This window comes from Notolepis coatsorum, assembly GCF_963971535.1.
Source record: "Notolepis coatsorum genome assembly, chromosome: 18".
In the NCBI taxonomy this organism is placed as follows: Eukaryota; Metazoa; Chordata; class Actinopteri; order Aulopiformes; family Paralepididae; genus Notolepis; species Notolepis coatsorum.
The window spans coordinates 78,489,770-78,504,035 of record NC_140182.1 but is presented as its reverse complement, the minus strand read 5'-3'; the positions used below and the strand labels follow the sequence as shown (position 1 = coordinate 78,504,035).

The 14,266-nt window shown below is 46.5% G+C and overlaps 1 protein-coding gene across 1 annotated transcript; it reads right to left on the bottom strand.

Moving 5' to 3' along the window:
* Positions 1-398: 398 nt before the first annotated feature.
* LOC311245407 (muscarinic acetylcholine receptor M2-like) lies at positions 399-12,735 on the bottom strand (the record flags this gene model as incomplete). Its single annotated transcript, XM_084335250.1, has 4 exons — positions 399-710; positions 1,272-2,201; positions 2,528-2,736; positions 12,654-12,735. The coding sequence occupies 4 exons, from the start codon at positions 12,733-12,735 to the stop codon at positions 399-401; spliced, it is 1,533 nt and encodes a 510-aa protein (XP_084191376.1).
* Between the last annotated feature and the right edge of the window lie 1,531 nt (positions 12,736-14,266).

Genomic DNA, 14,266 nt, shown 5'->3' with positions numbered 1-14,266 from the left:
CCATTTGGGGGTGAGGGGTTGGGCATTGTTTCTGCCAAACCACTTGACCTCAGTCTTGCCGGTGTTAAGGACCAGGTCAAGGGTCAAATTCATGTAAACAAAACCTTTACAGCATCAAAATGCGTTAAAAGCTCTGGTACCTAGCTCACTCAATCCGTTTGACAGTGAAAATATCGATCACATCCCACATTTTGCACCGTTAATTGAGTATTGGAATTGATTCATGAAAAGAGGGCGGGCTTGAGATAGGTCAAGTCTTTATCTCTTCTTTAAAGCCTACATGGTGAAGTAATACGTAACCATAACGACACACCCACGTAACCATAACTGACACGGGTATCCCCTGACCTCAACCCTGGTCACGATTCAACACCCTCTGATCCTCACGACCTCCCCCATCACCGCGCTGTGCGTATATTCTTATACTGGCAGAGGAGTAGGTGTTTGAAGGTGTTCTTGAAGGTAGCGTTGCACAGGGCGTAGCAGGCGGGGTTGACAGTGCTGTTGATGTAGCACAGCCAGTAGCCGATGGTCCAGAGGGAGTTGGGGATGCAGCTGGAGCAGAAGGTGTTGATCAGGACCATCACGTTGTAGGGCGTCCACGTGGCCACGAACGCCACCAGGATGGCCATGATGGTGCGGGTCACCTTCTTCTCCCGTGAGGATGTGCCTTTCCTCTTCGGCTTCTTCTCGGGACTCCGTCTGGTCGCCTGGAAACAAAAGCAGAAAAGGTTGACATTCAGTCATTTCAGTGATTAGGCGTGTGTTCCTCTTTTTTCCAAACATTATGCGCTTTCTGCTCCATGGTCTTTAAAGGAACACAACAATATTATGGGAGCTTACCATCTTCTCCAGAGTCAGACGAGGAGATAAATACAGATTTCCTCTCAGAGTTTAAATCTGGGCTAGTGGTCTGTATCTACTTCCATTAATTTGTGCTAAGCTAGGCTAGCTTGCAGCCTGATAGCTTGGACTGACTCTGGAAAATATGGTAAGCGCATTCGCCATCATTTTGGCACGTTCCTTTAAACTATTCCATTCTCTTCCTCGCGATGAAAGCAACAGTTGGGATTGGAAGATCGAGAAAAGAGGGCAGACTTGACATAGGCCAATTAACATTTAATTTTAAATACATAATGGTGGGGTGTACCGACCTCCCTCATCAGCACATTCATTAATTATGTTCAATTATGTGTTGTGAATCTGTTGAATCTGTTACAACACTGTTACTTCACACACATGATACTCAATGTAAAGAGAGTGTCGCCCACCTTGAACAGTGTCCTTGCGACTAGGCTCTGCCTCTCGGTGGCCGTGTTGTTCGGGCAGGTGTTGGTGCCTGCGCCGGTCTGGGTGGGCTTTCTGATACAGGAGAGTTGGGGCCCACACCCCGTGCTCCTCGTCTGAGAGGAACCCTGTGTCTGGTTCGCTTTGCTCGCACCGTTCGACCTCCGTGGGGTGCCGGGTGCCTTGGAGCTCCCGTTGGTCGAGTTCTTCTCTATCCTATTCTTTCTCTTGCCGGGACCCCTCCCGTTCTGCTGCGGGACCGCCTCCTTGTTTTTCTCCCCCTCCCCCTCGTCCCCCCCGGTCACCCCGGACACGGTGCAGTCATTGGGGTGGCTCTCGCACCCGTCCTCCTGGCTCTGCGAGGGACAGTCCCCCAGGCTGGTGCCGGAGGTCTTCCTGCTGCCCCTACTCACACGGCTGCGGCTGGCCCTGGAGATCCGCCAGTAGAGGGCGATCATGATGGCCACGGGCAGGTAGAACGCGGCTATGGCCGTGCCGAACGTCACCGCCGCGTTGGAGAAGAACTGGATGTAGCACTCGCCCGGTGGCACAGTCCTCCCGCCCGCAATGAACTGCCAGAACAGGATGGCCGGCGCCCACAGGACGAAGGACAGCACCCAGGCCGCGGCGATCATCAGGCCCGCCATCTTGGTGCTGCGGCGTGCCGGGTAGCTGAGCGGCTTGGTGACGCAGAAGTAGCGGTCGAAGCTGATGATGAGGAGGTTCATGACCGACGCGTTGCTGACAACGTAGTCGACGGCCAGCCACAGGTCGCACACGACCGGGCCTAAAGGCCAGTGGCCAATCACGATGTAGACGGTGTAGAGATTCATGGAACACAGGCCAATGATGAGGTCCGCACAGGCCAAGCTGAACAGGAAGTAGTTGTTAACGGTCTGCAGGTTCCTGTTGACCTTTTTTAGAGAACAAATGGTAGATAACATTAGATCATAATACTCTTTCATCTATCTATCTATCTATCTATCTATCTATCTATCTATCTATCTATCTATCTATCTATCTATCTATCTATCTATAATCTTTTCATAGAATGTGACAAACTTTTTCAGTGTTTTCGCATCATGGTTTTTAAGCACCCCAGGCTCGAGTGTATCGACCCGTGACGGCGGTATTGGCCGCCTGCCCTCTACTTCTACCAAACATATCGATGCCTTTTGGACTTGACTGAGTGTTTCACCCATAATTGTTCATTATAAAATCAAAACAAGAACATCCATACCTTTATTGAGAGCATGACCAGGATGTTGCCAATGATTGTGACCAGACTCAGTGAGCCAGCGACCAGGATGATGAGCACTATCTCCGCAGTCTTGTAGGGGCTCCCCGAGAAGAGGCTGGCGCCTGCTCCGTCGCTGAGGTTGGTGGAGTGGGTGAAGTTGTCAGTCTCCATCCTCCCTGGCGCTGGGTTTTCCCTCTTCCCGCTGTACCCTTCAGACGACACTCAGAGCGGGGTGACACGCCTGGGAATGACAAAATGTTATGAGAGAATGTTACTAACGTTACAGCTCGAGGCAAATCTGCTCCATGGATGTTGGGTGTAAATGAGTTTCTTCTCGATAAAGGCAACTTGTTTGTGTGATTTATTGGTAACCACTTTCGAAAGAAAGTTCAAAACATTTTGTGCAGTGGTAGAGTAAGTAAAAAACTGGAAAAGCATGATAAAAGCATGATATTATGACTACATGACTGTGACTTGTTTACAACAAATTATAAATTGTTTGTTGATTTATTTCTCATATAGGTATACAGTATCTCATATATTTCTAATTCGTTTTTTTTACTCTTTCTCATAGTATATATTCAGATTCAAATTCTTTGTTGCCTATATTTGTTGTAACATATAATCAAACCGATAGATAGGGCATACAGACCCTCATCTGCACCTTTGTTTACACTGTTTATTTTTCTCATATTTTCATATTCAGAGTTAATTATATTGTTTACACTGTTTATATTTCAGAGTTAATTATATTGTTTACACTATTTATTTTTCTCATATTTCTATATTCAGATAAAATTGTATTGCCTATTGTTGACAGAATCAGGCTATAGGGCGACAATAATGTGGTCAAGAGACATGGTTTCTACCTTGAGCCCTTAATCGCCGTGGTATTTCCAGTGGATCATAGCACAGCAGTACATGTGGTCTCCTCTCCGTGAGAGGTAGATGTGAGTAGAGGAAGAAGAGGGAGTCGACATGAGCTCTTATACTCTCTACCTGGTAGTAACAGTAAAAGCTCCGCCTATAGCGCCCTCCAGTGGAAAGAGTTATATACAATCAATGGAAGCAGTTATGTTCAGTTAGACAGTTAACCCATTCTCCGCCGGGGCATTGTACCCATCCTAAACCATCCTCTGCCAGCTCTATTTGTCTATGGAGATGTTCACCTTCTTTGCAGGGCTATAACTTTTTAAATTGTATTGTTAAATTGACATTACTATGGCTCATTCAACATCAATTATCTATCGTTCAGGATGTAGGAACGTTTTACTTTTTCATTCACACATTCATACAAAAATACGGTCTAGAGTATAAATATGTTTTTATCGTTTTCTGCAGTATTTCATAGAATGTGAGATATAGCCATAAATGCATATATTAGATCATCAAATGCAGTTTGATACTGATCGACGCCAGATTAAAAATTTCAACTGTACATGGTCCTAGACGTTATGACTCATCATCTGCGGTTGACCGGAGGGGGGGGGGGGGGGGGTCGTTTATAATTCCGTGACAGACGTTAAATGATTTATGTAGCATGGGTGATATATTGATCAGAGCAGTTTGTATGGATAATAATAAGCAAACACGCTGAAACTCATGTCAGTCTCCTCACACTGTAGCAAACAGATCCCATTTATGTGGTGTGGTTCGAGGCGATCCATTTCCGGTTTGTATATTACTAATACACGTCCAAATCATGTAGAATATTGAGTTATGGCAACGATCTATATCAACGGTGTGTATCTTGAGTCACGGGAGCCCAAACGAGTGGCCGGACGAAAATAGGGGATGAGCCGAGCACTTCCGGTTTGCTAACTCGCCGATCGGCCACCAGGTGGCAGTATTGAAGCGTTGCAGAGTTTTGCTGGCTCAGACAGCATCAGCCAAGACTCCGTGGGTGAAATGTGAATACCATGACGAAAATATGAAATATTGATCTCAAAGACGCCGTAAGGCGTCATTGGCAGATTACGCATGGCGGAGAATGACGTGGTAACACGTCATTGGCGGGGAATGGGTAAATTGCAACCCTACATATAACATCTAACTTTAACACTCCCACTTAGGGTTGTTTTAGCACACTGTATAACCTCTTCAAAACGATTTACAAAGAAAATAATACAGTTTAGAACATCAAAAAGAATATGGCAGTCACCATTTACACACCAAACATGACTTCTGCAAATCTTTTCAGTTTCAGTTTGGAAGTAGGCTTCGTCATAGCGTCTGCTACCATGTCGTCTGTTGGACAATAAACCAATGTCATCCTTTCTTCTCTGATGACAGATCTGATGAAATGGTACTTTATCCACATGTTTACACCTCTGCCGGCACACAGGGTTTCTCACAATGGCAATGGTTCCCTGGTTGTCCTCATAAACAACAGTCTTTTTATATATATAGGTATCCATTCCTTCAAGCAGTTGTTCTAGGTAAATACACTCCTGTATTGTCATGGCCAGAGCCATGTATTCAGCCTCACAAGTTGATAGTGCCACTGTGGGCTGCTTCTTTGTTTTCCAAGAAACCAGTGAGCTGTTTGTGTTCAAACTAACACAATATCCAGTGGTACTCCTTCTATCGGTGATGTCAGCTGCCCAGTCTGCATCACTGTAGGCTTTAAGCCCTAAGCCCTCGCTGCTCTTTCTGAAACACAGCTGTTTATTTACTGTACCTTTGCAATAACGAAAAACATGTTTTACCGTAATCCAGTGCTCCTCTGTGGGATCAGCAAAATGCTGTGACAACTTACTCACTACAAAACATAGGTCAGGGCGAGTACATGTCGTCAAATAGATGAGGCTACCCACAGCTTCCCTGTAAATTTTTACATCTGTACGTTTCTGAGCATCCTCCTGGTAGTCCAGTTTTTGATCACATGGTGTATCCCTTGTTCTACATTCCTGCATGTCAAAACGTTTCAGAATCTTTTCCACATATCTCTTCTGGGATACTGTTACACAATTGTCAGATTGTTCAAAGTCCATGCCTAGGAAATGCTTGCATTATAAATGTCATTTTTCAGTCTCTAGCATTGTATTATAGTAATAGGAGTTAGTATCAATGTGTTTTTGTGTCTAAATACCATATTGGCGGTATCATTTCCTGCTCCAGTAAATTAGGCCATCCTGATTTGAAGGCCTGAGTGACGTTACTCAGGCTCTGGGTAGCGGACAGTGATGTCATTGGCTCTATGGTTGTAGCTAATGCCCGCCCACAATCTACCTAGACTAGACAGCAAGTGGAAACCACTTCCTCATACATAGAGTGAAACCCGACACCTCTGCATACACTCTGGAGGGAGAGAGAGAGAGAGAGATAGAGAGGGAGAGAGAGAGGGAGAGAGAGGGAGAGACAGAGAGAGAGAGAGAGAGAGGGAGACAGAGAGAGAGAGGAAGAGAGAGAGACCACTGTGCAAACACACGCGCAGCTCCCCCCCCCCCCCCCCCATTCGGGAGCACAAGCTGCCGCGCGGTGAAAAAAAGAAGAAAGGGAGAGAGGGAGGGAGGGAGGGAGGGAGGGAGGGAGGGAGAGAGGGGGCCTTATCAATAATGGCCTGTCTTGCAAACACTCCGCGCGCAGGTCCCCCCCCCCCCATTCGGGAGCACAAGCTGCCCGCGGTGAAAGAAAGAAAAAAAAGAAGAAAGGGAGAGAGGGATAGAGGGGGCCTTATCAATAACGGCCTGTCCTCTCTCTCTCTCTCTCTCTCTCTCTCTCTCTCTCTCTCTCTCTCTCTCTCTCTCTCTCTCTCTCTCTCTCTCTCTCTCTCTCTCTCTTTCTCTATCATTATGTGTGTCTCTCTCTCTCTCTCTCTCTCTCTCTCTCTCTCTCTCTCTCTCTCTCTCTCTCTCTCTCTATCTCTGTCTACCAGTCGCAGACTGTGTGGGCTGACTGTCACTCAAAGTGCTTATGGGCGGAGCCAGGCCATAACAGCTTGAAATCCTGAGGCTGAAAAATGATGGTTTTGAGTACTTGATTAGAAATATAAAACAATGCATTTAAAAAAAAAAAAAAACTTACAGATGTCTTCAATAGACTCACAGGAATTGTGTAAAGTTGCCCAAATAGTGCTAGGAATAGCAACGCATGTCCCCTTTAACCTGCCAAGGTCTTTCATTTTGAATCTGGTGGAGAGCATACCTTTCACCTGATCTAGGTTTCTAGTGTTGTCTGCTGCGATGATCAAATCATCCACCCAAATGACGATTATCACTTTTCCTGACTCTTTTGACTCCCTTGAGTAAACACAGGGGTCTACTGGATTCTGTAGGAAGTGGTCCTCAATGAGACATGTGTGAAGCATCTCGTTCCAATTTCGCCCAAACTGTTTCAGGCTGTAAATGGATTTTTCTAGCTTACACACTAGCTTCTCCCCTTTCTTTTTGTAACCCTCAGGTTGTTCCATATATATCTCCCTATCTATGGGTGCGTGCAGATAGGCTGTCTTCACATCCATCTGATGTAAAATCAGATTGTCCTCAGCTGCTTTCTGAACCACTACCCTTACACTGGTCAGATTGGCTGTGGGGGAGAATGTTTCACCATAGTCTATCCCCTCCCTCTGACTGAAACCCTTAGCTACAAATCTCGCTTTGTACTTTTCGTGGCCTTCGATCCCTTCCTTGAATGAGTACACCCATTTCCCTCCCACTGTCTGTCTGCCCTCTGGCAACTTGGTTAGAGTGAAGGTGTGGTTGTCCTCTATAGGGACCTCATTTCCTCATCCATTGCTCTCTCCCATTTACTTGATTCAGGGTACACTATTGCCTCTTTAAAGGTCTGAGGTACCCCACTAACTACCCTGTAGCAGTAATCAATGGTGGTGGGTGTACTGTCCTCCTCGTCACTCCCTTTCCGGGCATAGTCTGTCAGATACTTTGGGGGTCTGTGTTCCCTTGAGGGATACTGCTTGTGGCATGTGACGTCACCATCGGGTGCTCCTCGTCATTGTCCTCTGGGGGTGTCTGGCTGCCTGCCTGCACGTCTGTGCTCAGTACACTAGGCTGTGGTGTCTCTGTTTCCCCATACCTAACCCTGGAGTCCAGCCATGGCTCCTCTGTTTGTGTCTTGATTTCGCACGTTGTCTTTGTGACAAATTTCACTAGTCTGTGCTTTTGCACCTTCCCTTTATCGGGATAGTAGACTAGGAAAGCGGGGCTCCCTTTGTCGTGTCCTACAAAAAGTCCTTTTTCACATCTGGACTCGAGCTTTCCTCTGTCCTGCAGGTACGCATAACACACTGATCCAAATCGGTGCATTCTGGCAAGATTACACTTCTCTCCTGTCAGTGCTGTATACGGGGTGGTGCCCGTGTGCTTATTAAAGCACCTGTTTCTGGTGTAAGCGGCTTCTTGCACCGCATAGTGCCATAGACTCTTAAATTACTGCCTACTAGCTTACACCTAGCCATTTTGAAAAGAGTGCGCCATTCCCTCTCTGCCACTCCGTTCTGGTGTGGGGAATATGGACATGACGTCTTGTGTCTTATCCTGTTCCTCCTCAACAGTGATTGGAACTCTCTGTTTGTGAATTCGGTTCCGTTGTCGGACCTCAAACATCTCACGTTACCATAAGGGGCTATGTCTGCCAGGAATTTTTCCGTGGCCTGGAGTGTGTCACTCTTTGCTTTAAGAAAGTAAACAAACACTGCCCCTGTGCACACGTCTGTAAAATACTGTACATATCTAAAGCCTCCTACGTAAACTCTCAGTGGAAGACGCTAAACAGTTAGATACACCTATTACACTAGAGGAACTTAGGGAGGCTATATCTGAAATGCAAACTGGTAAGGCTCCTGGATGGGATGGTATCCCACCAGAACTGTACCTCTCATGTTGGGATGTAATTGGACCCTTATTACTTGATATGATTTTATACTCAATCAAAGAGGGGAACTTCCCCAGGGCCTCAATATGGCACTTATATCTGTCCTCCTTAAAAAGGACAAAGAACCCACCGAATGTGGTAGTTGTAGACCCTTAAGTCTCCTCAGAACCGATCTCAAGCTGTATGCTAAGGTACTAGCCATCAGACTTCAAAAGCATATGACATCTTTAGTTCATCCTGATCAGACTGGCTTCATAAAAGGCCGCCTGATCACAGATAATATAAGACGGTTACTACATGTGTTAGACGCCAGCAAGGATGCCATTCCACCTACAGCTGTATTATCCTTGGATGCGATGAAAGCTTTTGATAGGTTGGAATGGTCTTATTTATGGGCAGTACTCGGAAGGATGGGGTTAGGAAACGGATTCATTAATATGTTAAAAGTATTATACAAAGACCCATCGGCCATGATTATAACAGGTAAATTCACCTCCTCACTCTTTCCTGTGTCGCACTCGTCCAGACAGGGTTGCCCTCTTAGTCCCGGACTATTTGCTCTATCCTTAGAGCCTTTAGCACAGTATATAAGACAATCCCAATCCATAGAGCCAATCTCAATTAAGGGCACACAGCATCATATTAGTTTATATGCGGACGACGTAATATTGTTCATGCAAAACCCTACCACCTCACTGCCTCATCTTCTCAAGCTGATTGATTTAGGATAAATCAGGATTTAGGATAAACTGGCCAAAGTCGGCCTTCCTCCCACTTAATGTCTCTGCGAAGGCTACAATCCTTCCAGGAAATATACCAATGGTAGAACACTTTAGATGTCTTGGAGTTGAAATATTCCCTACTATATGCCAAACGGTGAAGTATAATTATACAAGACTCCAAGATAGGATCACAAATTACTTTGACAGGTGGTCAAAACTTAAAAACTCAGTATCAATAGTTAAGATGGATGTTTTACCTAGAATCAACTTCTTTAGTTCAATGTTACCGTTACCCCCCCCCCCCCCTGCTGGTTACTGGAAAAAATTACACTCCACCGCATATACATTTATTTGGAACAACAAACCTCCATGAATAAAAAGATCCACCGCACAGAGAAACAAAGCCGACGGAGGTTTAGCATTTCCAGACTTCTACCACTATTTTAAAGCGTTCTCTTTAAGACCACTGATCACCTGGTTTGATTCTCAAGCATCTGTATCCTGGAGAACATTAGAAGAAAACATAGTGGCACCACATAGACTGCAGGATATAGTATACACCAAATTATCAATTAAGCAATGCAACTTGAAATTTGGCCCTCTTATTACACATGTGATTCGGATATGGCGTGACACACAGAAATTTTCTACTAACCAACATAAATGGCATAGCCATTCTCCCCTATTCAATAACAATGCACTCCTTATTGCAGAACGACCTATCAGATATCCCAAATGGGAAAAGCAGGGCATACATACATTGGGAGATATCTTCAACGAACGGGGTTTCTGTAGCTATCATGAAATTCATAAAAAATTTAACCTCACCAGCTCCACTTATTATTTCTATATACAGTTATTAGCAACTTTGAAGGCTCATGGAGTCCCATTAAAGATACCACTTGAGCACCACAGATATCACAAATTCTTCTATGAAAGGGAGACATCGAGAGGCTTCGTATCAGACTTTTATCATCACTTACTTACGTCTTCGTATGGAATCCTCCCCCTAGACTCAGTCTGGAGGAGGGATATACCAGACTTGTAAGTGAATTTTGATTGGCAAGAAGTCTGGGCAAACGTTCGACTAGCGTCACGCAACCCGGATCATCAACAGATTAATCTTAATTATATTCATAGGATTTACCTGACTCCTATAAGATTGAACCGAATGGGGCTTAAACAAGACTCTCTATGCTCCTTGTGTTTAAGGGGTGATATCGGTACATTTATACATATGTATTGGGAATTCCCCCCTGTTAAGATATTCTGGGAAGAAGTAACGACGCAATTATCAGAATTTTTATTTCTGACCATACCTGTACTGCCTTCTGTATTGTTGTTGAATGATGTTTCTCAGTTAGCAGCCTCTATACAGCTAAAGAGACTAATTTTGTCCGGTCTTACGGCTGCTAAAAAGCTGATAGCCTCACGCTGGATTCAACCGGATAAAATGTGCCGGAAGGTATGGGTTCTTACCTATCTCAATGTGATTTATCTAGAGATATCTACAGCAAGAATTTTAGGTGTCAATGAAGCCAGCATTGCAATCTGGTTAGAAGAGAATAAAGGTTAGCATATGAATTGTAATCCCTGGTTAGAAACGAAATAATGGATGGATTATCCAAGGGGGGTCCTGCGGGGGGGGAAGAAGAGCGAGCAAGAGCATATGTATGTATTGTATTGTATTGCAAGTATTATGTATATATCTCGTAAACTACATTTATATTGATTCAAATACTGGAGTCCTGTGATTTATTGTGGATATTTACTGTTAATGCTTGTGCGTCTAGTTTTATGTCATGTCAAAAAAATTATAAAAAATTGTGTTCACTAAAGCCTCCTACGGACTCGTTTCTTACTGGCCCGGCAAGATCTGTGTTAACCAACGCAAGTGGTACCTTTACCTTTTCTGTGGGATTTCTGTTTCTCGATTGAGCAAACTTCCCCTTTATGCACACGACACATTCTTTATCAGGTCTACGTTTTTCACCTTCAATGTGCATGCCCTCTGTCACTGCTTGCAGTTTCAGTAAATCCTCGTAATTACAATGACCCATAATCTCATGCCATGTCTGAATATCGTGGCTGACAGTTACTTTACACATATCATTGTCATTACACTCTGTTTTCAGGTAATACATTCTCTGATACACCTCTATGTGAAATCGCGTACCGTTGGGCTCTACAAGAAAATTTGTACCTTCAATGAAGGACACTCTGGCACCGTTCGCAGTAGCCGCTATTACAGAGAATAGTCCTTGTGGGAACGATGGTACATAGAGAGCGTTCTTTAACGTCACTGTACGCCGGCGCCCCCTGCTGTCCGTGAGGCATACCTGTGCGTCTCCTCTCTCTTTCGCCAACCCGTAGGTGCGCTTTCCATCTGCCAGCTCCATGCTGTGTCTCTCCGGGCAGAAAGTTCTGTCACAGTTCTTGAATCGACTCCTTTCGTTGATGACGTGGGACGACGCACCTGTGTCCACGATCAGTCAGTCCCTTCCTTTGGGCCTGTTGCAGCTGCGTTGGCCTGGTGACGTACGCCGTCTGCGCCCTGGGGATGAAGCCCTCTCGTTCCGCTACTCTCCAGGCGTCGCCTCGATCCGTCTCACGCCGGCCATCGCCGCCATCTTGTCCATGCGCGTGTCGCGCGCCCTGGTCGCGTTTCTTCATGCACGCTCTGCCTGCGTGCCGCGTGGATCTGCAAAAGCCACACCAGACAGTCCTTGTGCAGTTACCTCTCCGATGGCCTTTCTCTCCGCATCGCCAACGCGCCAGCTCCGTCGTGGGCCGGGTCTTTTCCGTTGGCGTCGCTCGGGCCTTCAACACCCTCTCTTCCGCCTCCGCGGCGGCTGGGTGGGTATGTTCTGAGGCCTCGAAGTTCCTTAACTTGGCCTTGAACTGTCTCAGCGTCATGTCCGTTGAACCGTGTGTTACCAGGAGTGTGAACGGTTTGTACAGCTCCGGTAGTCCTCTCATCACCATCGCCATCACTAGCCCATCGCTTGGTGCTTCTCCGGCACTCCTCAATGGCGTCGTGATCTGCTCCGCTCTGTTGACGTATTCGGTCACAGTCTCGGTGTGCCCCTTCCTCAGGGCCGTTAGTGCTATGTAGAGGGCCACGACTCGGGGTCTTCCTCGGCCGATGTAATGCTCTCTCAACACCTCCAGGCTTTCTCGGCCTTTGTCTTTAGTGTCACGGAATATCAGCCCCAAGCTGGTGTCATCGAGCAGCGGCGCTAACTCACAGTACGCGTCTGCGTTACGCTGGTCATCCAGGGCTTGCTCTTCCGCCGTCAGATCTCCCGTGGGGGCTGCCAGGATCGTCTCCTTCAGTCCCGTACCGTGCATGCAGCATAGCATGCGCTCTTCCCAGAGCTCGTAGTCTTCTGCTTTTCCTATTTGCTCCTCCCTTTGGTCGCCACGCGTTCTAAGACGGGGTTCTCCCCCTTGCCTCCGTTGTGCTCAGCAGGCGCCACGCGTTCTAAGACGGGGATCTCCCCCTCGCCTCCGTTGTGCTCAGCATGCTCCGTCTCCCCCGGTGCCGCCTCCTCTGGGCTCTTGGCTGCTACCTTCCTGGGACTCCCGGCTGCTCCCTTCTTGACCCTCCTGGGAGACTTCTTGGCTTTCATGTTGCTCTTTGATGTTGGGCATAGTTTTAGCTCCTGTTGGCCTAGCCCTAGCGTCTAGCCACGCGGTACTCCCGGTGCTAACCTAGCCTATACTTTAGCTAAACTTGCTACCCTTATTATTTCGCCCCCGGCGTGATCTGGGCCCATAACCTGTTGACAGAATCAGGCTATAGGGCGACAATAATGTGGTCAAGAGACATGGTTTCTACCTTGAGCCCTTAATCTGCGTGGTTTATTATTTCCAGTGGATCATAGCACAGCAGTACATGTGGTCTCCTCTCCGTGAGAGGTAGATGTGAGTAGAGGAAGAAGAGGGAGTCGACATGAGCTCTTATACTCTACCTGGTAGTAACAGTAAAAGCTCCGCCTATAGCGCCCTCCAGTGGAAACAGTTATATACAATCAATGGAAGCAGTTATGTTCAGTTAGACAGTTAATTGCAACCCTATATAACACCTAACTTTAACACCTATATTCATAGTCTTTCTACTATTACCCTGCCGATACCTGTACCTCCCCTCCCCCCTGGCCATGCTGCTATGATGTCAGAATTTCCCCAAGGGGATCAATAAAGAAACATCTTATCTTATCTCGTATCAGCACATAGTAAAAACCGTTGTTTCTTATATCTTCCCATCTTTCATCTTCTTTGTGCGCATGTGTCGACTGAGACGGCCGCTGCTGCAGATCGCTCTACCTGTTTCTGTACTTTCGTCTAATTTGTATGTTTTTATTTTATAAATTATTTTTTACCTGGACACAATATAATTTTTTTATCCACTTTTTCTCCCCATTTTCAATTTTTTTCTCCCATCCCAATTTCGTATTTCCAATTATTCCCTCCCCTGTCTTGAACGTTGCTAGACTATGCCTCCCACTGGTCGGCTGTAGTGAGGATAGAAGCCTTGCATCAGGTGTCCCCTCCGGTACACGAGGAGGCAGCCTGTCGCATCTTTTCACCGCAGCAGCTCGAACTCTCAGTGGTGAGGAGTAACGTGTGGGAGACTCACGCTGCCCCCGATACTTCCTGTTTCCGCCGCACCGGCGTCACCCAACCTGTAGGAGTCGCTGTCCACAACGTCCAATCCCCACCCACTGGCTTTCCCACCCTCTAACACTGCCAATTGTGTTAGTATGACGGCCGGCCAAGCTGGTAGCAACGCCGAGAGCTGGGCTCGATACCAGCATCTCCTGTGTTAGTGGCGAGCGCCTTGCCCACTGCGCCACCTGGACACAATATTCTTCTTATTTCCGATTTTTTACTACCTAAATGTTTATTGTGAGCGATCTGTGGTGCTGAATTTTCCTCGGGATCAATAAAGTATTTCTATTCTATTCTATTCTATTCTATTCTATTCTTGTCATAATCACAGCACGGGCATACTTCACTCCCCCTCCTTTTCCCCTCACGTTCTCCACACGCTCCTCTTCATCCCCCTCTCCACCCACTACACACTCCTCCTCATCCTCTCCTTCTCCATCCACCCCTCCCTTTACCCTCATACGCCCAGCTGCACTCCATCCCCCTAATTCACACGCGGTCAGGCATCTCA